Consider the following 22,997-nt stretch of genomic DNA (forward strand, 5'->3'; position numbering starts at 1 on the left):
TCTCCAGTGATTTATTGTGGAAACAGATGATGAAAGTACATTACAGTAATTCATTTTTACACAGGAAAATCAGGTTGCATGGTGAGGCCATCTTCTGTGTGAAGGCTTGGCTCTCTAGGTGTTGTCTTGACCATAATTCTGACCAAAAAAAAAAAAAAAGAAATAAAGAAAAAAAAAAAAGCTTAATGCAAGAGTAAAAAATCCCAGCCTTTTCCCTGCAGCTTAGGAGCTGCTTACTTATTACATGTGTGCAAATTATCTACAGTTCTGATGATTGTCTATAAAATTATTAAAGTTTATTAAAATCCTCTCCATGGCTGGTAACTCTAAAGGTCAACCTGGAACAATTCCATGGGAGCCAATAAACCTGTATGAAAAATCCCCAAAGCATACTGTACTCCGGAGACTCTGTTTGTCTTTGCATGGTAGGAAATTCCAATAACTGACTACACTGGATTTACACTGGGTAAGAGTAGAGCAAGCCGATGCTATTGTACTCCCTTGTGGTAAAGAATTTTACAGGTTCATTAGGCAGGCTTGAAGTCCTTGCTTAAAATACACTGTGTCTTTTCATTAAGAAGTCACAAGTCATATGAAAGTGGAGGAAAGTAGCTTTTCATGTTATGGTTAATGCTATTCATTTCATCTTAATCTTTCATGCTAAATAACCCTTATTCTCGCATATTTTCTGCATATGTGAAACTTGCCTTAATTCCAGTCTTTTTATGGTAAACTATCCATCTTTGAATAAAAGTTAATTTAGTTTGGTAACTCAAGTTCTCTGGAAAAAAAATAAATAAATCATATGTGAGAGCTCATCTTTCCCCATGCTGATATTTGATGCAAAAATATATACAGTGTTGTTACCGGAGCTATCTGTAGTCAGCTATGTAACCCACTGAGTTTCCAATGTGACAGAACATGAAAATCCCCAGTGTCCCCGATCCAGCAGATGTTTTAGCAGACATAAATCCAGCAAGTTGTGTGTGCAGCCTGCAGAGCCCTTGGGCAGACCTCCCAGGTACAGTCTGACCAAGACTGATCTGATCAGGATCCCTTACTGGCCACGGGGCTTTGCAAGTCAGCAGCAGCAGCTGTTGGGCCACATGTACTAGCCCTCTGTGCAGCTCAGGGGGTGTACCAAAGGAAGGGAGGGCCAGTGCCTGAAATGCAGTGGGGCTGAGTCCTGCCCTCAGTTAGGCATTTCATTGCCCACACTTCATGTTAAAACCTTTGTGCTGTGGCCACTGACACCAGGGCCAAGAAGCTGTAGAAAAGTTCTCTAGTGGCCTGCCAAACCACAAAAAGTGAAGCATAGGTTGAGAGTGAAGTTAAGCCTTTCCATCTCAAACATTAGGAGAAGTTTTGTGTGGAAACTGATTTTGTTTCCTACTATGTGGCAGACAAATCCTGAGCATGTATTCAGCTGTGCTGGTACACCCACGTAGTGTGTCACAGCACTGTACTGGATATGTGAGCTTGTGTTTGGTACCAGCGTACCAGACTGTGTGTGATACTGCTTCTTTCTTTAGGAGTAGTGATAACCATGACATACTGAGAAGCTTAAGCAGCACATCAGGATCTGTGGGTCAAAGGTATTTTTGTAAAGCAAAGTCAAGGGAAAGCTCCTCAACTACCTAAATTTGGAGCAGCTCAGCAATAGAGTCTGTTAGATTGTGACATGAAAAGGAGATAAAAGGACAAGGTTGATAGCCTATGTGTCCTCTGGCCACATTGGTGTTGATAAGCTCAGCAGCAGGTTGTGATCAAAATATTCTGCTGTGCTTAAAAAGCACCAAATTAATGCTGATGGACTGGAAGGTTGTACACTTGAGCCCAGGCTAAAGCAGTTCTCCTGTTGAGCATCTGGAGACTAGTCTGAATTTGCATCTGAGAGTGTGGTTGCATTTAATTGATGGGATTGGTGGCTTAGACCTGAGAAAGAGCTTGGGCTGGAGTTAACAGGATTTGTACACTGACAGCACAAACGTATCTTGAAGTGCTGCTGCTGTACAAATAATAAATCATAATAATTAATCACTGCAGACAACAGTAAGATAATTATTTAAAATCATAGATATCTCATTCTTTTTTCCCTTAGCTTAGGAATGAGCATTCATGACAGCAAGCTCTCTTATTTTGATTTCCTGAGAGCAACTGATGATGGCAGGGCATTTAAATACCAACAGAGATAAAAGCAGGCTGCACCACCTGCAAGCTTTTCAGTGCTCAGCTTAGAACAGACCTTAATTAAGATAAAAGAAATAGTTGCAACATCTTATGATTTGTTGTACAAGGTAAGTTTCATGTGGTCATGGAATATTTTTTTATTCTCTTTTTTCTGCCTGGCTGGGGACTAGCCCAAAGACTTCAAAACTTTTCTACTATTAATTGAGTGTTACCAAAAACCTTGGCCTATGTATGAATAGTATGTTCTGACAACTGCAGACTTTTTAATTGATTATATTCTGGTAACTTCACAGAACAAGCATATCAAATCAAGCCTAGAGGTTTTTTGAAGATTGAAGGATTGGAAAAGAAAAATAAAATATCAAATCATCTGAACTCTCCTCTCTTCCCCAAAGCCCTTTTCCTTCTCCGGTTGTCTGCAAACTGCATGGCAGGCATGTAAATAATCACGTCTTTTGAATATCTCCGTTGAGTTTCCTAAACTGAGACTTCCTATAGGTAGATATAACGTGCTACTGCAGACAGGCATTATGGTTTTATCAGTGTGAGATGAAAAGAACATGTAGCAACTGAGGATACAGACATATGATCAGATGTGGACATATTTTAGTGGCTGCAGAAGTTAGCACCTGTCAGCTGGGCTTCTGCAACTATCTGCAGTTATGATCTTGGCCACTCCTCTGACACAGACAGATAAGGCACATTAGCTGACAAGCAGCAAGTTTCCTGGTTTTCCCATCTGTAAAATGAGGATGATAAAAATAACCCCTTTTCTCTAGAATTTTGAAAGCCCTGAATGAAAAAAAATGGCATATGTTAAGTAGTCTTAGGGTGTTGTGTCAGAGCATACTGAAATGCAGCAGCCTCTAGAGTAAATAATTTTTGATGCCACAGTAAGATTGTTTTCAAGCATGGGAAAGAATAGTCAAAAAGACCTTGAAGGAAACATTCCTGTCACAAAGGAACGTAAAGCCATGTCATCTGCACCTGCAGTTTCAGGTCCAGTGTAAGCTCATGGCCTTAGAGGCAGGCTTCTGCCTTCAAAGATGGAGAGTTGCTGCCAGCACAAGGGAAGAAAAGGGAACAGTGGCTGGAAACATGATGGGGGTAGAAATTCCCTTTTATCAATAGCTGCATTTCTGAATTCTCAATCTATGGGCTTTGTCCTGCAGTTAAAAATAACACAGGCTTGCAACAAAGACATCACTAATGATGTCACTGGTACAACTGAAAAAGAACAAAATACTGTGGGAGATGCTGTTTCTTTACAGAAATCTCTTTCCATGGTGTTTGGAGACTCCGGTGATGTTTGTAAACTTACTGGGGCCATCATGACATTTTTGGCCAGATAGACTATTAAACAGCATAATGAACTATTCATGTAATCACTTTGCATTTTTCACTGTAAAGGAAAAACCCCTTACTGTGCTCTGCATCATTAAAATTGGATGTAGATAAATACAATAGTCCAGGTTAGTGTCTGGTAAATCTTAACGAGGCACTCCTGGTGTCCTAAAAGGCAGTATCTGTCCTCTCATCCCTTGGTGCCTTGGAAATGAGGAAGGTCACAAGGTCACATTGAAAATGACTTCTGACATGAACAAATTATCCATTTGATCTTTTAGGATACCATTTGGTGGTTAATATAACTTCAGACATTTTCTCCATGGGCAGCCAGACTTTTTTTGTGAAAAAGCAGAACCTTTTCTCATTTCCTTTATATGAGAAAATAAGAAAGTTCTCCCCTGTTTTCTGAGTCATTTTTTGTGTAAGAGTTGCTGCCTCCCCTGTGACTGGGGAGTCTAACAACATGAGTTTATAACAAAGTGTTTGTTTTGTTAGAGGCAGATCTGAAAGCACAATTCTTAAAGTCTAGCTAGTTGGAAAAAATAACATCCCATCCACGACACTTCTACAAATGAATACAAACCTTAGAAGTTTTATAACAAATAGTTTAAGATTTGTTAGTGTTCAAAGGATTCCTTTCCAATGTCCTTTGCATATGGTAGTGTTTATTTTACCACTAGACAAGGTTCATGTACATTAAAATATACATTTTTAAACCTGTTATTTAGAACAGTTCTAAAGCTAAAACAAAAACAGCTGTATTACACCAACATAACACAGTTAGCAGACTAGTATGACCTTAATTTGAAGTTTTGAAAGCTGTAATATTCATTTACATTTTCTTGAATGAATGATATATATATGTAGTATCATAAATGAAGGGCAGAAAAAAAGAAAGGCACATGGTAAGTTGGTAGCAGCCAGGCAGAACAGGAGTGGTATGATCCACAACTTTTCCAGACCACCCTAATTCTGCCACTAATCTGTATTACTCTCTTGCATGTGTCCTGCTGCAGCTGTGCTAAACCTAGTATGCTTGCCCTGGGAAGCTTTTGGAAATCTTCCACAAAGAATAGGCAGGGCACTTTGTATGAGGGAGAATGAGAACACAGTAAGCAAGCCTTCAGAAAGAGGTGAAGCTAATGAGAAGGAAGGACTGTTGAGTTCTTTATGGACTAGGCAGAAGAAAATAAACTCGCCTTGCTAGGGACAATTATTCTCTTTTTAGGAACAAAAGGCAAATTAAATATACTCAGGTGAGTTTAATTAATGGTATTTTTAATTCAAAATATTTAAGGCAGACCTCATGTTTTTGGTTGTTTCCCCTCTTGTCTTCAGCCCTGCCTGTTCAGGAACATTTGGATGCATGATACGATTCCTTATTGCTTTTACTGTAGGTTGCTTTTTATTTGCATATTTATATGTAGCATAGAAATATAGGCTATTTTTGGTTTATTTCAACAATTGCCTTTCATTTTCGAAAGAACTGAAAACTTCAAACTAAGAAAGGTTCTGGAAAATGTTTTTTGTTTCTCTATGTATAAACAAAAATGTACGTAAAAAACATGCAGGCCTCATTTCCATAGGAACTGCTAAATGGCTGCTAAAAAAGACTTCTCTTTTGTGGACTGTCTAGGTTTGCTTAGGTAGTTTGAAATCTTGCTTCTCAGGCATTTTCTCTATCTGATAAAGAAGGCACTGGAGTAATTAAAGCACTAGAACTTCGGCAAGTACTTGACCACTTCTGCTTTAAATTATGAGACAAGCAGTTCAGGCACCTTCTCAAGAACCTTAACCTTTGCAAGGAGTTGACAGTATACTGGAAAGCTTTTCTGAGAAACATAAACCTCCTCTCAGAAGTAAGAATAGTTACTGAGCAGTATTTTTCTTTAGTTGATAAAATCTAATGTGCTAGAAGCATCTAAATTTCACATATTTTTCTTTTGATCTCTGTCAAGCTCCACAAAGCCCTTATTGTCTTATAAACTGCTCTCAGAAGTTAAGTCTGGCACTCATGCAGATGTAAGTCTCTCAATGTGGCAAGCTGAAATCATGACCATGGATGCTACCCAACTGGATGACATAAGATGTGGGATACCCAAATATGCCTGATGAATTCTGACCTGTCTAGGTGGACTGACAGGAGGTGGGCAGAAACGTGAGTGGAGTGTGGAGCTCACCACATTCTTAGCACCAAACGATAACAGGAGTGTAGATGTAGTAGGAAGGTCAAACATGGAGCTTAGTCAAGTACAGAGAAAATCTTGACTGTGTCCATAGACACAGTTCTGATGCTCTGAACATATTTGTTGCAACAACTCAAATTAGAGTTACTGTTTCTCTGTGGAAGATGTTTTTGTCTGCAGTGTCTCACCCAGATTAATTCACTTGAGGCAGGCTTCAGGAGCAGATCCCACAGCTCATACTCACAGCATCCTTTTGTCAGGCAGAAATTCTTACTGAGCTTGAAAACAACAGGAGCATATCAAAAGGTGTAAGTAAAAGAAGTCTTTGTCCTATTTTAATTTCACAGTCTTTCCCTTTTCTCTAGTTTCTCCCATCTTAGTCTGTCTTGACCAGTGGGATTAGGGTGTAAGGAGATGTGAGCATATAGGAGTCCAAATGACATTACCTTACCGTTCATTTCTGAATTTGGCTAAGGATGTGAAAGCCTGTTACTGACTAGATACATAGCAGTTCTAAAAAAAAAAAAAAAAAGAAAAAAAAAAGTATTAACTTGCATCTTATGTTCTAGGAAGTAACTATGTTTCATTTTCAAAAATATATGCTCGAAGCACAAATAAAATGAGAAAAATAATAATCATCACGCAGTGGAAAAACATATAAAAAGCCTACCACTTTATTGCCATGGCGATAACAGAATGTTGTGCTAAACAAATCCGTATAGAGTTACGGTGATTAAATTCTGTGTCATGATGCAGAAGCTAGAAAACCAGTGAGATCTTTGTTTCAGCCTCTTCGTGTCCTGAGTCAGAAAGTCTGTCAGGGCTGGAGTGACTGACAAGAGCAGAAGGAGAGACCATACTTTTTGGATGAAGGAGAACTCAAAAACAGCTCCAAAAGTTTGTAACATGTTATAGGGTTTTTTTAGTGTGTTAGTGACTTTACCAATGAGTGTCAGTTACCAATAGGCATAGATTTACCACAATACTTATTATAAGTGTAGCTTTATTCAAAATTTTATACGGTTGCTTAAGTGCTTTTATTCTCTGTAAATTTAGCATTAATATTTATAGTAGTGTAACTGTTACTTTGTCTTTAGTGGCAGTATTACATTTAGTTATAGTTATTTTAAAATAGTTGGGAATTTAAAAATATTTATATTTTCAGCTTATTAAAATTAAAATGCAGTCTTAATAGATATAATAGATTACATGGTTCTCAAGTGTAAAACATTGGAATACTTTTTATAGGTCAGAAAATCCTGCATTTCCCCTTCATTCTGCTATTATGCTGATATAATTTCAGTAAGTTTCAACTGAATCATACCAGCCCAAAGACGAATTGAGTGAAATACATCCATATAATTATTTTAAGAATGTTTTTGAATGCTGCAATATTGACCTACCAACAAGCTTTCATAACGACTTTAGAACAGGTGTCTACTTTTGCTAGGGAAGGTTTAGCTGTGATGTCTTCTCATCCTCCAAGGAGGTGCTAAGCTTCCATAACAACTTGACAAGCTGCACACTCCTGGGTTCAAGTTCTGCAAGTGTACATTTAACATGAAATATCTTTAGCAGTACTCAAAGATCCTGAGTACTTTCCACCTCAACTTAACAAAAAATAAGCTACCTCCCCAAGTACCTCTTTCAGGAGGTACTTGGTCCATGACAGGGTTAGAGCCTGTACTGCTTTTTTCTATATTGAGTATTCTCCTTGAACTCTTTTCTGTGCTGTGTTGGGGTAGAAGGGATAAATCCATCATTAAAATCAAGTTAATCCACAAGGGGATATTTTTGAAAAGACAAAACAAATATGAACCAGGTTCACAGTACTGGTTCAGCTTCCAGATGCTCTCAAAGGTCATGTTTTCCATTTGGGTTCAACCCAAAATCTCCCATGCCTTTGCAATTTCATCCCACCCTGGGTTCATACGTGTTCCTGGGGTTCTGTGCAGGTTCTGGGAGAAGGCTGGTAGTTAAATTATTCACTTCATCCAAACATGCTACAGTTTTGGCTTGTAAAGTATATATGTAAATTAATGAGATATGCAACTCATTCAGGCACATTAGGAAAACTGATCATTATGCTATACAATTTGATCACTGAAGTATATTAAAAAGTAATGAGTAAAGTATGCAGCTTGATCATTAAAGTATGGAAAATTTACTGAACTAGTAAAGTACGAGCCTGGGATAATTTTTGTCTCACATGGCACCTCATAAATATAACCCACAACCACAAAAGCAAATATTCACAAACCCAAAAGCCATACAGGTTTAGATTTTTTTTTTTTTTGCTTAGAAAATAGCTGAATAAGGGAAGTTGAAAAAATCTTGTGGAAATGATTTCTAAACGTTTTATTCATCACATGGATCTTTTGATGGCTTTGACATATGCTAATGAGCTTTACATTCTGATTAACTCTTTAGAATACTCACTATGGCATCTGTACATCTGATCTGATTTATATGAGCAGGATTCCCACTGAATTACAGCTCCATAGAGGTGTAGGGATATGCTATATGAAAATAGAACTAAAGAAACATGAAATACTTTAAGCAATGTGATTGCAGCTTAATATTCAGGTAAGGAAGAACTGCGGTTATGTCACTTAGCTCTGATGTTGCTAACTAACTGCAGAAGAGCTGAGAAAGGAGGAAGAAGGCAGAGAGGACATTGTCTTGGGGATGCTGTTAAGCACCAGTGGACTCTCTGAGGACATTTGTAAAAATCCAGATTCTGGAGCTGGGAATAAGCATCATGAACTTTTCTTGGCTGACCTGCCAGACTTATGATTAGTAAGGTCTGAGTGGAGCTCTTCTGTATTAAAATAAGTGGCTAACGCAGTCTGGCCTAATGAAAGCTACACGGGAGAATCAGACACCTCCCACCCCAAAAGAAAGTGTACTCACAGATCCTTCTCCACTGTGAGCAATTTCAGTAGTGGAAGGGGAAAAAAGTAAAGAATGTGTTAAAAGCAATAGTAGAGGGAGTGCTGGTCAGATCTAGGACAACAAGGTTTTACACAGAATCAGCACACCTACACTGTAGTGGGTAACACAAGAGGAAAGGAGGGATTGCAATCAATTGTTTTGTGTTGTTTGGCCTTCCTGCTGCTGAGGCTGATGAGTGATTTGCGGCAAGCTTAATAAACCTTTATCTGTCAAGACCAGCAGTGAGAAGGAGGAGAGCAAGTTAGGTTGAGGAGATGACGGAGAGAAGGGATAGATCATTGCTTGCGCCCATTCAAGGGCAGGAATTGAGCTAATGAGGGATTTGCTGGCATGTGTGTCTTTCAGCTGACAAAGGGAGTAAGTAGAAACATATTCGGCAAAACTGTTTGTTTTTTTTTAAAGGTGATTTAATGTTAAATGATGAAATTTGGAAATTGGGCTGATTTCCAGAACTTCTTTCCAGGAAAAATCATGAAACATTTGAAAATCAAAGTAGGCATTTGATTTAGCTTTGTCCTGAACTTTCTGTTTGCACACCAAGTTCTCTATTTGTTTGTGTTTAGCTTCCTGTTGAGTTTCTCTGCAGTCGGTCTCATGCCGCAGAGTGCTTTCTTCTCTAGCTGAGTACATTTTGTTTCCAGCTAGTTACATCATACCTACTTGCCTGCAAAACTGCAGGCTCACTTATTCATGCTTGTTGCTCTTCCTGCCAGAGAGGATCCTGTTTCTCTTTGGACCAGTACCCACGAGAGGGTTATAACCAGGAGAGTATAGCAAATGCGCATCTCTTCTTGAAGCCTGGCACTGTGATAAGTGTGCCTCCAGGTCCCAGGACTAGTATCCACTATTTACTAATGAAAAGCATTGAGTCTGTTGTTGCTGTCTCCATCTGTGTTGGGCAAGTTGCTGCTGGAGAGTCTACAGAGCTAAGCCACTTGCTCTCACATCACATAGCTCTCAGCAGTAGCGATGCTGCAACCCCTACCTGGAAAATGCAAATGAAGCAGCTTCCTCATGCTCTTGGAAACTATTCCTAAACCAAAAGAGGGGACAGCATTGATGCAGCTTACCAGCTCCACAAACAGAGGGTGACTGTGCTGTGACTCTCCAAAACTCTGATTTGCACCAAGTGCAACTCTACAGTGTATCTGTTGTAACTATATAGTTCCGGAGCTACTATAACTATATTGTTCCAAAAACAAACAAACAAACAAACCAAAAAAGACCATGCAACAGAGGAGTGGCATCCTCTCCTCAGTCTTTCCATACTCGTGCTTCCTAAATTCATCAGTGTTATTAAGCCAACCCTTGTGCACTGTGTTCAGGCATGGGAAGATGAATTTCAATTGCAGCTATGATCTTCCTGTGCAATTGCACCAGGAATATGTGAAGACCTGCTGTACGGATGTGGTGCTTTTCCCTGTTTTGGGGGTGGGAGTTTTACAGGTTTGTTCATTAGTCTTCATCTACTGAACCTCTGGCCCTCGTGCTCTGGGCCAGTTACTTGGGCAGACAGCTGACTCAGCAGTCGTGACCTGCTGCACCAGAGATGACCAGGCCTGCTGATCACATGCCTACCCTCAGTCAGAAGCTCCACAAACTTTGTCCTCACATAGAACAGCCGTTCTCCAGGGAAATACCCCTTCTGGGATATGTGCATGTTAGTATCTTTTCCAGTATTACATGTGCTTCAGGCTGACAAATATCAAATCTTTCCTTGTGCCTTGATACAACCCCAAGTTACTAATAATACATAGTGAAACTGGATCAGAAATTTCCCTTCGTTGCTTCTGCTCTTCTTTGCACTGCCCGCCCCTTGACTACGATGTGCCATCCCTCATTGTGCTGGGATTACTTGTTTGAGATCTCTTCCTATTGACAATGCTCACCAACGCTGTACCTCCCTTTCCTTCTCTGGAGTAATGAACAAAAAGGTCTAACAAAAATACCTACAGGATACAACCAAAACTGCTCAGAAAGTTTATTTCTTGAAGCAAAAGCCCAGATAATCTACTCTGCCCCTCTCAGAACAGCATCTTTTGGAATTTAGATTCCGTTCCTGCTACCCAGCTTGCCCCTAGTTGTGCTTCTGCCCCTATTTAAGGCTAGAAAGCAAAATTTTTAAATGGCAAAATTTTCCTTGGGATGAAAGCCTCTCCTTCGCTTTATATTTACTTGAAGAGGAGGAAAAGGAGAAAGGAGTGATAATGGTTTTGAGAACATAGTATTAGACCATCAGATGTAGTACAGATGGGCTAGACACTGCTGAGAAGAAAGAAGAGCAGGGAGTCCTCCCTATGGCTCCTGCTTCTCAATCCAGTTCTACCTAGGCTTAATGTTTCATATTTATTTAATACAGCTGTTATTTTAATTACATGTAGAGGGCTGTGGCATTTTTGTAGACAAGACGAAGTTTGAAAAAGAGTACTCTTTGACTCATTGTGTTAAATCATTTTGTCAAATCATCATATGCCATTACAAATGCCAAACACTACAGAGTGTTTTATCCTGCAAATGTGACCTCAAAACTTGAGTATGTGGGTTGCAAACAGTTGGTCAAAACGAAAATGTTACCTTACAAAATGACCCTTACTGGAGTATTCATCTTTTATTTGTAATTACACTTATTATTGCAAGCTCTTGTTGCCCACCACCTATGAAATCCTCAGCAGGCGTAAATCAGCACTCAGGTTAATGGAGCTAAACTGATCATTGCCAGATGAGGATATAGCTCCACTTACAAACCAGTGGTAAAACACAGGCCTCTCTGTAATACTGGAACTTTTTAATCAGAATCTAAGAGCTAGAACTGGCTGGCTAGTGGCAATATATTACTGGTTGTTTGAACATAAGAACAAAATGCATTTCCATCCCAAACCACACTCAGGCAACTAACTCTGCTGCTTCCACATGTCTTTAGGGAAGAGCAATTTATGGAAAACTACCTGAAGATACTTGTTGTTAGGGTAAAGGATGGTCCCACGGGTAAGCACAGAAACTTCTACAACTATGTAAACTGTCAAAAGGATGATTACTCCTGGCAAAGGTCATTCTCACATACAAAGAGGAAAATGTATCCTTTTTCAGGGAAAGATACAAGAGGCTTCTTGTGCAAGCAGTTTCCCAAGACCTTTGCTGTCTGAACCTCCCCAGAAAGGGAGAGAGGTCAGACTTGTGACAAGGCCAGAGAAACTGTAATTTATCTGGATGTTCTGATCTACTTTATAATTAAAAAAAAAAAAAAAAAATAGAAAATTCTTCCAGAAACAGGAAGGAGCTGCAGGAATGGAGCTTCGCTGAGCAGGTGTGGGTGGTGGAGCCTTCTTTTATTACTAATCAGCATAGTTGTGCCATTTATAGAAAAGGACATGAGACTGTGCAGAGAACTTTCTAAAGAAGAAAAATGCAGCCCTACTTTGAACAGCAAGTGATCTACATAGAGCAGCCCATGAGCAAAGCCTTGCAATAATGCCTCATCTCTCTTGGCGAAAGCAGGAGGTGAAAGTGGATTTACATGATCCTTTGAAGGCTCTTACAAACAGTATTAGGAGAGACAGGAAAGTCTGTGAAGAGCTGAGAGATGCTAGAGAGGTCTCACGCCTGCTCAGAGCCTTCCTGGTACGTGGATGCTGAGCAGGACGGTCAGGTAGTCTGGAGGTCAGAGCCTACAGCAGCAGCTGGCATGGTGTGGGGCAGGTAACTCTCCAAGACCTACAGCGATTTGAGAAGCTACAGAGCAGGAGCAAGGTACAGAGCCCTCTCCCCTGAATTCTGAAATGAGATAAATAAAGAGCTTGATGGGATGAGTGGAGTACATTGCAGTGAATAGCAGAAAATCAGCTAAAAGAAAACTATCCCTTTTTCTAGCCCAAAAAAATTCTTCTATAAATTGTCTGTAAGCACCACTAGGACATAAACTGCATAGCTCTGAATCAAATTCATTCTGTTACTTCCTTTCAGTCATGAGGTTAAATTGAGACAGAACAAAGCTAAGAAACATACCCACGCTGTGTGTATTTAAAAATCCAGATGCCCAGACCAGACTCCGAAATTTTAGGCCCCAGCTCGACTATTTCAGCTGAAGGTGATAATTTTAGCTGCAGATGATACAGTCGCAGGTATACAATGAAAGTACTAACTGAAGGTAGTAGATGAATGAAAGGCAATAACTGAATGTAAATGGTTTTCTAGTTTTCAATCTGTGCTTTACAAGAAGAACAAGTTATTTTTTTATTAGCTTTCTAACCATTTTAAGATCAAAGATTGTTAGGTCTTATGAAATAAGCAAAAAGCTCTTGAAATTAAATAAATTAGGAAAGCTTGCACTTTCCAACTATGCTTCTTTAAAAGGTTGCAGGGCAGTAATGCTTTCTTTAAGTCTTTGGCTTCATAAGAATAATTAAAAGCAGAGATGACGTGGTTTCTAGTCTTAGACTGGCAGGCAGGCAGAAGGTATGCCTGGTACTGGACCATGCCTGGCAATCTTCATTTCCTGACAACAGCAAGGACCTGGCTCCATGTCTACATGAATAATTCCACTTCTTGTGTTTCTTCTCTTGGTAATGCAGCTGTAATACCTATCCTGCAGAAATGTTTTATGTAAAGCATGGTTAATACTGAAAAGTGTTATTTGCATCTGAAAATAGGGGAGTCAGAGGACTCAGAGGCAGGCTTCTTGCAGTTCTGTAAGAAACATATTTTCTTTTCCATTCAGTTATAATGATCATGTGAGATGTGACAAGGAAACAGGAGCTCAGGACAAAAAGCCATCTGTTTCTTTTTTGATATTTCATATTGCATGGAGCAGGAAGATGGCAAAGCTTATATGCTTAAACATGGAGGTATAAAATATAGTAGTAACATTTAACATGCTGTAAAGAAACATCTTTGAATCAAAACCAGATTATTTTCTTGTTGTTTCTATCTCTTACCATAGCTATAGTAAAGATGGCTACTACTTCTGTTTGTGAAAACTTTACTTTCAAGATATTTTACATATTTAGTTTAGACGGTGCCAGTGGGTGGAAAGTTGGCTTCCGTTCCTGAAAATAAGTAGTTGCTTTTTCGAAGTTCTGGTACTGCTTTTTAATTACTATTATTGTGCCATTCCTGGGGCTAATTTTATAAGTAAAACTTGATTCCATTTTAAAAAACTGAGCTTGCTAGAGATAGAATGCAAATGCTATATAGGCTTCACTGATATTTAATTTTATGAAATGTATCTTTTTGCACGCACAGTGAATCCTTTGGTATTCTCAGGTATGACTGTACCAAAGCACAGCAGTTCTTTACTCTGCAGTTTATTCCAAAAAACTGTATTTTGTAGCTTTTATCTCTGCTTGCCACATGACCTCCTACTGCATTTACTCAAAGTGTGGATTTTAACCCTGCAGAATGCATAATGGGAGTTTAGTTAGGAGGAAGCTTTGGTGGTAGATTTTAACAGTAACACACTGGTGTTAAATTGAAAGCAATACACAGAAAAAAGGATTGGTGCACACCTCGTGCAAGCATTAACACACATGTTCCCAATCCCTTCTCTGCTCTACCTTTACACTTTCTCTACCTTTGCAATATTCAACGGCAATATTTAGCTGCTGTATTCCTACTGTGGATGACCAGATTTGAAAGTGCCACAGTGAATATACCTGGGACTTAGAAATGAAGGGAAATAATTGCCCTCTCTTTCATTTCAGGACTGAAGTGCCTTTTAAATCAAAGAGATTTCCACTGTGTGCTAAAGACTATTCAGATGAGAAGAATGTATTTGGGATATTTGGACTACTTAGCGTTTAATTCCCTTTTTCTGCATTAACAGAATAGCCCTCTTTGTAAGATCACCCAATTTTTTAGACCTTTGTAAATGTGTAGGTCAGTCTTGTAATTCTGTGCTTTTGTTGGCCTGTCACCAGTTGGATCACGTTTATAGAGAGTCTATTTTTCCCCTTAGCTATGTACATAGCCCCTTTTCTCTTTTGTGGTATAAGCCAGAATTCCTGGAAGCAGGTTTTACTGCCTGCGGGATCTCCAAGGCCACCTTCTCCGTGGACTTTTCCCTCTTCGGCTGGCTGAATGCCACACCATGATTTATAATTTATTCAGTGGATCCATTACTGATTCTGTGTGTATGTTTTGTCTAGACTGAGGAAGGGCAAAAAGTCATTCTGCCTAAATCTTCTTCGGAGCTGTCAAAGAGAGGCAAATTCTCACAGATACCAGAAGTAGCAACTGCTTGCTTAAACAGCATTACACAAGAGTTTAAAGATATTGACTCTTCAAAAGATAACATGATATCAAAACAGGAGTTCTAGGATATTTGTAACCGACATTTTCAGCATCTGACTGAAGAACAAGTAAGAAAATTCTTTATTTTTTATTGTTAGTTTAAGTGTACAACAGGTAAATTGACTATGGTTATAGGCACATGTTTGCATGTTGTTCTGAACAGGCAAGAACTTGTTTAACATGTTGGAATAAATGAAAATGTTTTAAGACTCTCACTCCATGAACATTTGTTGCTACATTTGTGGGATATCATTTTTTTCCGTATCTCTGAGTATAGTTGTGAACTATAATAACCACAGGCTTTCTAAAGCAAAGTCACGGAGATGCTATTGCTAATAACGTTGTGAATTTAAACTGCAGTAGCTCTCTTTCCTTAGCTCTTCATCTGTGTATTCACTATTTTAAAAGTTTCTTTTTCAATTTTGAGTTAATTCACTTCTAGGGTCAATGGGGGTGAGGGGCAGGGAGGCGCATTGTCAGCATGGAATAGAAAGTACTTTCATGGGGATCTAATGCAAATTCCATTTTCTCAGTAGCTATTTTGTCCTGCCCTCACTGGACAATGAAAGGGGCAAGCATTTGATGTTTCCCGGCCACCTCTCAGTTACTTTTCTGGATTAAAGATTCCCCCAGATTAGCGCTAGCAGAGTTTATGTAACCTTGAATTTAGCTTGAGTGATGAAAGTCATGACATGAATCTGTCTCTACGAAGCACCTGGTTAGACCCATGTTAATCTCAGTGGAATCTGAGGTTCCCATCTTTGCTAAGATTATGTTTCTGCTGAATTTAAAGTAAAAAGAGACAATTTTTTATCTTTGCTAATGATGTTTCACTGTGATTTTTCCCAGTCAAAAACTAGGTGAATAATCAAACCAGAGGTAACCTTGATTAGAAAGTTTCATATTTTACTTAACAGCACTCCAACCTTCATGCCTGTGACTGCATCAATATTATTTTGGAAACTGAAAGACAAGACACAGAACTCTTATGCTTGTCTAGATGCTAGAAAATTATTTTGGTACTTTGCTCATTGCACATATATCCTCTGATTTTTTGGCCCAGTATTTCCCACCAGCACTTTCGACTACTAATTGCAGACAGGAGTGGGGTCTGCTTGTAATTACAGTAGAGAGTCTGACATGTTATTGGGCACTGCTATGCATATGTATAATAGCAAATGAAAGCACTAAAAAAATCAAAGTATTTTCTGTTTCCCCCTTGAAAATTTCAGAACAAATGGCCTGTATGCTCTATTCCTGGTCATCATATTGCTGGTGAGGTACCAAGAGCAACTGCCAGGTGTTCTCAAACCTGGAGCGTCCACACCAGATGAAAGCAGAAGTGAAAATTCGGTGATGCTGTTTCCTTATCCCTGTGAACCCTGTGAATCCCTGTGAGTGGAATATCCAGGGTCTTTTCATGGCCAACATTTGGATGTAGGACTATCACAGTATCATAGATTTCTAGGTTGGAAGAGACCTCAAGATCATCGAGTCCAACCTCCAACCTAACACTAAGTACTCCACTAAACCATATCGCTAAGCTCTACATCTAAACGTCTTTTAAAGACCTCCAGGGATGGTGACTCCACCACCTCCCTGGGCAGCCTGTTCCAATGCTTAATAACCCTTTCGGTAAAGAAGTACTTCCTAACATCCAACCTAAAACTCCCCTGTCGCAACTTTCGCCCATTCCCCCCTCATCCTGTCACCAGGAACGTGGGAGAACAGACCAATCCCCACCTCTCTACAGCCTCCTTTAAGGTACCTATAGAGAGCGATGAGGTCTCCCCTGAGCCTCCTCTTCTCCAGGCTGAACAAGCCCAGCTCCCTCAGCCGCTCCTCGTAAGACTTGTTCTCCAGACCCCCTCACCAGCTTCGTTGCCCTTCTCTGGACTCGCTTGAGCACATCCATGTCCTTCCTGTAGCGAGGGGCCCAAAACTGAACACAGTACTCCAGGTGCGGCCTCACCAGAGCCGAGTACAGGGGCACAATCACTTCCCTAGACCTGCTGGCCACACTGCTTCTTATACAGGCCAGGATGCTGTTGGCTTTCTTGGCCACCTGAGCACACTGCTGGCTCACCTAGAAGGTGTTTTGAGCAAATTTGCTGATGACACTAAACTTGGAGGAGTTGTTGACTCTGTTACGGGTGGAAAGGCGTTGCAGAGAGATCTGGACCAATTGGAGAGCTGGGCGATCACCAACCACATGAAATTTAATGAGAGCAATTGCCAGGTCCTGCACCTGGGACAGGGCAACCCTCGCTATACATACAGACTGGGTGATGAGACGCTGGAGAGCAGCCCCTCAGAGAGGGATCTGGGGGTTGTGGTTGATAGCAAGCTGAATATGAGCCAGCAGTCTGCCCTGGCAGGCAGGAGGGCCAACCATATCCTGGGGTGCATCAAGCACAGCATTGCTAGTCGGTCGAGGGAAGTTATTGTCCCGCTCTACTCTGCACTGGTGCGGCCTCACCTCGAGTACTGTGTGCACTTCTGGGCACCACAGTACAAAAAGGACATGAAACTGTTGGAGAGTGTCCAGAGGAGGGCTACAAAGGTGGTGAAGGGCCTAGAGGGGAAGATATACGAGGAGCGACTGAGGTCACTTGGCCTGTTCAGCCTGGAAAAGAGGAGGCTGAGGGGAGACCTCATCACGGTCTACAGCTTCCTCACAAAGGGGGAGTAGAGGGGCAGGCGCCGATCTATTCTCTTTCGTGACCAGCGATGTGACCATTGTCTTTAGTGACCAGCGATAGGACCCGTGGGAATGGCGTCAAGCTGTGACAGAGGAAGTTCAGGCTGGACATCAGGAAGAGGTTCTTCACTGAGAGGGTTGTCGTGCACTGGAACAGGCTCCCCAGTCACTGGACCAAGCCTGTTGGAGTTTAAGAAGCTTTTGGAGTGTGCACTTAGTCACATGGTCTGAATTTTTGGGTAGACCTGTGTGCTGCCAGGAGTTAGACTCTATGATCCTTGTGGGTCCCTTCCAACTCAGGATATTCTATGATTCTATGATTCTAAGGCAGGAGGGCACACATACTCCTAACTGAGTTGTGAAAAATCTCTTGTTTTTTCCTTTTTAGAAGCAGGAAGACACGCATCTCCAGCTGAAAAGTTGTCCAGACTAGATTCTGTCTACTTTACACTCAAGAAGAACCAAAAGGACACAGGAGTTATTTTATACTTAAAAGAACCTCAGATAAGTAAAGAAAAAAAATCCTGATAGAAACAGTCATGCATAATAGTAACGAGAAGCAGGCCTGAGGAGCCTCATTTATGTAAGCAGCAGCCTCTGCGCGAGTGAGACTCAAGCCCTGTATCTCCAGATATTTTGATTTTGACAGGTCTCTCAAAGATATGCCTATGTATATCTATATGAAGATGCTCCAGGAGAGCCTTCCAATCTGGGTACAGGATTTGCCACTGCTAAACCAAACCCCTGCCGTTCAAGCTGTTGTCGCTGCTCAGAGTTGTTACAAAAGTGTTACTAATAGTCATAGTCTGGATGACTTCACAAAAAATGTTGTCCTTTATCCTTTTCTGAATGATGGCCACTTACTGTTTGCTATTAGCAAGACTTGTTTGGAATCCATATCAAGTAATGGATGAAGACTTTCTTCCTGAAATTTGGCTTCTTAGTCTTCTGAATTTCTGATAGTGTGGCCTTTCTCATAAAAGGTGTAAACAAATGGCAAACAAGCTGTTGATTAATATCTTCCTGAGTAACAGCCCCCTTTTTATTACAGGCACTTTCCTCCTCTGCTTGAACTACCTTGACTTGCTTGAACTATTTGCAGTCCTCAAAATGGCTACATTTTGTTGTCTGTTGAAAGTTTCTAACTATAGGTAACCCAGCTTATTGGGGTATTGTTCTATTTACTTGAAGTTTGTAATACACTTTGAGATCCTCACATGAAGTGTGAAGTGTAATCACAAGTGCAAAATAGAATTGTTTATAATTCATAATGTGGTAGCAGCCAGGCCAATGGGGGAAAGTTGAAAGGAAATTCAAAATGTATCCTTTGCCCTTTGAAGTTTGACTGTGACTTGGCACATGCATCAAAGACGTGACTAGTTTCCTTTAGGGTTTAAGTCTCTGCCGAAAAAGATCAAATCAAAAGCAATCTGAGGTTCCCAAATAGATTTATATTAAAAATCAAAAATGAAGCCCCCAGAAAAAGGATACTGATGACTCTTGAAACACTTTCAAAATGAGTGCAGCTCATTTAAGGGCAGACTGTTATAATCCCTGCTTTGATTAGCAGCTTTTATCATGAGTAGTCCCATTAAATTCAGCACAGCTACTTATGGAATAAAGAGCTGTTCAGTGGAAAACAGCCCAACCTCATCCTTACAGTGCCATACATCACGCAGAGAGCAGGATACCTGCCCTGCCTTGTGCCAAGCAGCCATCAGACCTCCACGGATCCCTTCAGGCAGCAGAAACAAGGGCATCAGCAGCTGCCCCCAGGACTTTCACAGGCTGTCAGTAGTGTAGAGGTATGGTTCCTGGCAGTATCTCATAACTTTATGTTAATCGAAAGGCTGTAAAGATTTTCTGCTGTGTTCTTTCATGCTGATTCATTTTTTGCCCTTGGGGTGAAATAATTTGGTGATGCAAGTACAATAACTGAGGAACATTAATGGCTTACTGAGGTGGCTGTGGAACTTAGGTGTACCCAATAGCATGAAAAATTCTCCTTAATGGTACTTAGCCAGGATACACGTGCACAGTGTATTTGATTTACATCTCATGATAAAATGTTATTCTTCTATACAGCACCTCAATCACTGTGTCTAATCACAGGGTTTAGTAGTATAATCAGCACACTAAGGGCTGAATTCAATTAAAAAATATCCAGCAGAAGTCCCTTTTTCATTGTTTTCCCAGTTTTGTGCAGGCTTCTGCAGAGAAGCTATGATTTTTTTTAATAAGATGAACCCTAGGATTCCTTCTATTCTAAGTCATCTTCTTCCTTTTTTTTCAATACATTTTGTCACATTGTTAGTACCTTAGGGGATGCTGTTGTAAAACTAGCATTTGCAAAAGTCATCTTTTGCTTCTTCAGTAGTTCGAAAATCTTTGGAACACAGTGGATGTTGATGCTGGTGGACGTCTGAAATATCAGGACTTTTTGAGAAAGTTCAGCTCAGAACTCGTAACGATGCCATCAAGCACTCCCAGCGTTACTAGTCTTGCAACTTCTACCAAGCTAGTTACCCGTGCCATGCAGGAACCACAAGTGTCTTCTCAGCCTGAGCGTCCCAACACATTATCTTCTCTAGTAGGGCAAAAGAGTGTAAGTGTGGTTATTTTATTAATTTTCTCTTTTTTTTTTCTCTGTGCATAGGCTAAAAATAATATCTGTGGGACTCAGTGAAGGTATTTCTATTGATTGCCCATGAAATCAGGCATGAAAATCTGTTAATAAGCAAATGAAGTTATTTGTAAAATATTTGCTTTACAATGACAAAAATTGAGCTAAATTGTAACTCCACTGAAGTCAACTCATATATATTGATTTATACCAGTAATATTCCCTGCTGTTACCTTAGGCACATCCATCAGAGCTGTATGGCAAATAAAATTTCTATTCTTAAGCACAATCACATTTCTGTGAACAAAGTCAACAAAGGCTCAATAGCTGAAAAAGCAACATAAAAAATGTAGATGGTCATCTGAGAAGGCTAGGCAGGATTGGAAGTTACAGTTTTCTACTTAGTATTTACATTCTGCCTGTCTTGTTCTGCTTTTTGGTGGATGCCAAATTACAGCAGTTACAGCTGTTAATGGCTGCTAGTCTTACTGGTAGACTTATCATAAGACCAGCAACTTAATCATAAGACCTCAAAGAGAGATAAGAGAAGTGGATTAGGAAGGCAGTAGTTTTGCTTTGGCATCCCTATCTATGCTTAATGTCAATAATGCACTTTGGTCCCCCTCAGCTGCCATTCTGGCCTCTTATGCTAGTGACAGGACTGACAGAAAGGTTGGAAATAAATACTGGTAGAAATATTCAATATCCCCCTTTGTGGATCTACACGCACCTATTCCATGTTCTTTGGTTATAATCAAGCCTACAGAAGAAAAATAAAATATTTAGAATTATTCAGTGCCTGGAACATGCTTGGATTTTCTAACTGGTTCTGCATGGAGAAGTTTAGCTACTGAAAAAGAAATAACAGATTGAGTAAATTAAAGATGCAAACAACTTGTCACGGCTGGCAAATCTAAACACTGGCCCATTGCTAGCTCAATTATTGCAATAACTGTAGGTTCTTTCTTGAAAAGCCCAGGCAATTAGCTGCATGAGTCCTTCATGCTTTGATCCAGTTCTCAGAGAAAGCACTGGAAAATTTCTCCTTGCTATCTGTGAATGCTAGATCGGATAGTATAAGAAAACAGGAAGGGAATGTAAGTCTCCCAGAACTCACGGTGGTTGGAAAGATCCCAGCCAGCCTGATGTTCATTCATCAGCATTCATCCCTGCAGCATTTGCTGCATGGAAATGTGCTTGAGTCCTCAGCAAGTCTGCACCAGTGAGACCCCTGAGGGAGCACTGGGAAGTCTCACTAAATATGAGATTATTTGTTGGACCTAGAAGCATAACTACGGCTTGTGCAACCATAATAGAGAGGTAGGCTGGGGCTTTACTTCCAGCTCACCCACAGTACTCCTGAGGCAGCAATCAAAAAGACACCAAGCACTTCGATCCTCTCACATTATTCTTTCTGTGGCTCTGCACATGAGCACTGCAGAACTGACTCTTCTAGTAACAAATCAAAGCACTGTTACTGCATTATTCAGTGACTTTGCATTGATTTGTTTATTCTAAGGTGGTATTACATGTCTTTTTTAAACACAGGATCTGTTCTTTAATAAGAAACAGTTTGGAGAAACTATTAAAGATTTACAAGTAAAGTAAATAATAATAATAAAAAAAAAAAAAGTGGTCAAGGCCCATTAAATGAATAGTGTCATTCTGACACTAAGAATTTTCTAACTTGCTGACACAATTCAAATCAGACTTAAAAATGGTTTGGATGATACATTAGTTTCAAGTCTGGAAAGACAGAAACTGGATTTGTCATCTGGTGTTTTGTCTACACAATCAGTAAAACTTGGAAGAAAATATCACCATTATCTCTTGCTTTTAGACACCAGCATCCAGCTATCCTCAGACAGCAACGGCATGTTCTACACCTGTCCTTAATTGTGAAACAATAGAAAATAAGATAAGAAAGGATATCCAACGTTCCTGGAGAAGCATAATGAAACTGCAAAGAGAAGGATGTCGGCAAGCTAGGAGAAATCCCAGTGTCAGACTTCCTCGGTTTGTTACCATCTGAAAAGTGCTCTATTCATTCTCAGATGTGTTCTGTTTTCCTTCTGATGTCCTGGCCATTGGCCACTTTAATCAGACAGCATCCACTGTGTGATTGCTCCAGGTACCACCCTGCTACTGCAGAGCAGAACAGCTTACTGTACACTCGGGTGCAATAAGTTCATGTTCCTCTTCAGAATTATCTACTGTTTAGAAAAAGAGGACCTGGCTATTCTTGTTGATACTTTTGGTTTGCATACAAGCTGTCTCATCACCTTCCCAGTACACTACCCTTAGCATGCCTAGTGATAACTGAACAGCTTCACCAATCTTTTACTGTGATCTTCTATGTGCTTCTGGCTGCTCTGGTCTTGATGGGTGAATGCCTGCTGATTTCAAAGGATCTTGGATTTTACTCTTGGACAAGATGAGCTATGCTGCTCTTCTGTTGTGTTCTCTTCTACACAGAATTCTCAGTGTTTTTCTTAGGACATTTGCATGTGTGATAAGACAATGTGCACCTGTGTAATTAGATATAAACTCCTCGGTATAAGAACATGTTAGCTTATCAGAACATTTATTACAGTTAGCACGAAGGCATACTTCTTGTGCATTTAAAACCAAAGTACCATGATATTAGTACCCTGAAGCCCTGTTAAATGTGAACTGCCACCTCTATAAGTTTAGGCATGTGTATATACCT

General features: G+C 40.1%; 1 protein-coding gene across 1 annotated transcript in view; it reads left to right on the forward strand.

Annotated features, from left to right (window-relative positions):
* EFCAB6 (EF-hand calcium binding domain 6) overlaps nt 1–22,997 on the forward strand; it is an 83,420-nt gene that overhangs the window by 50,523 nt on the left and 9,900 nt on the right. Inside the window, 5 exon segments of the mRNA XM_083819992.1 lie at nt 5,208–5,294; nt 5,298–5,396; nt 19,266–19,469; nt 20,042–20,269; nt 22,128–22,317. Of these exon segments, the coding sequence (XP_083676118.1) occupies nt 5,208–5,294; nt 5,298–5,396; nt 19,266–19,469; nt 20,042–20,269; nt 22,128–22,317 (808 nt within the window).

Source organism: Anser anser, assembly GCF_964211835.1.
Source record: "Anser anser genome assembly, chromosome: 1".
Classification (NCBI taxonomy): domain Eukaryota; kingdom Metazoa; phylum Chordata; class Aves; order Anseriformes; family Anatidae; genus Anser; species Anser anser.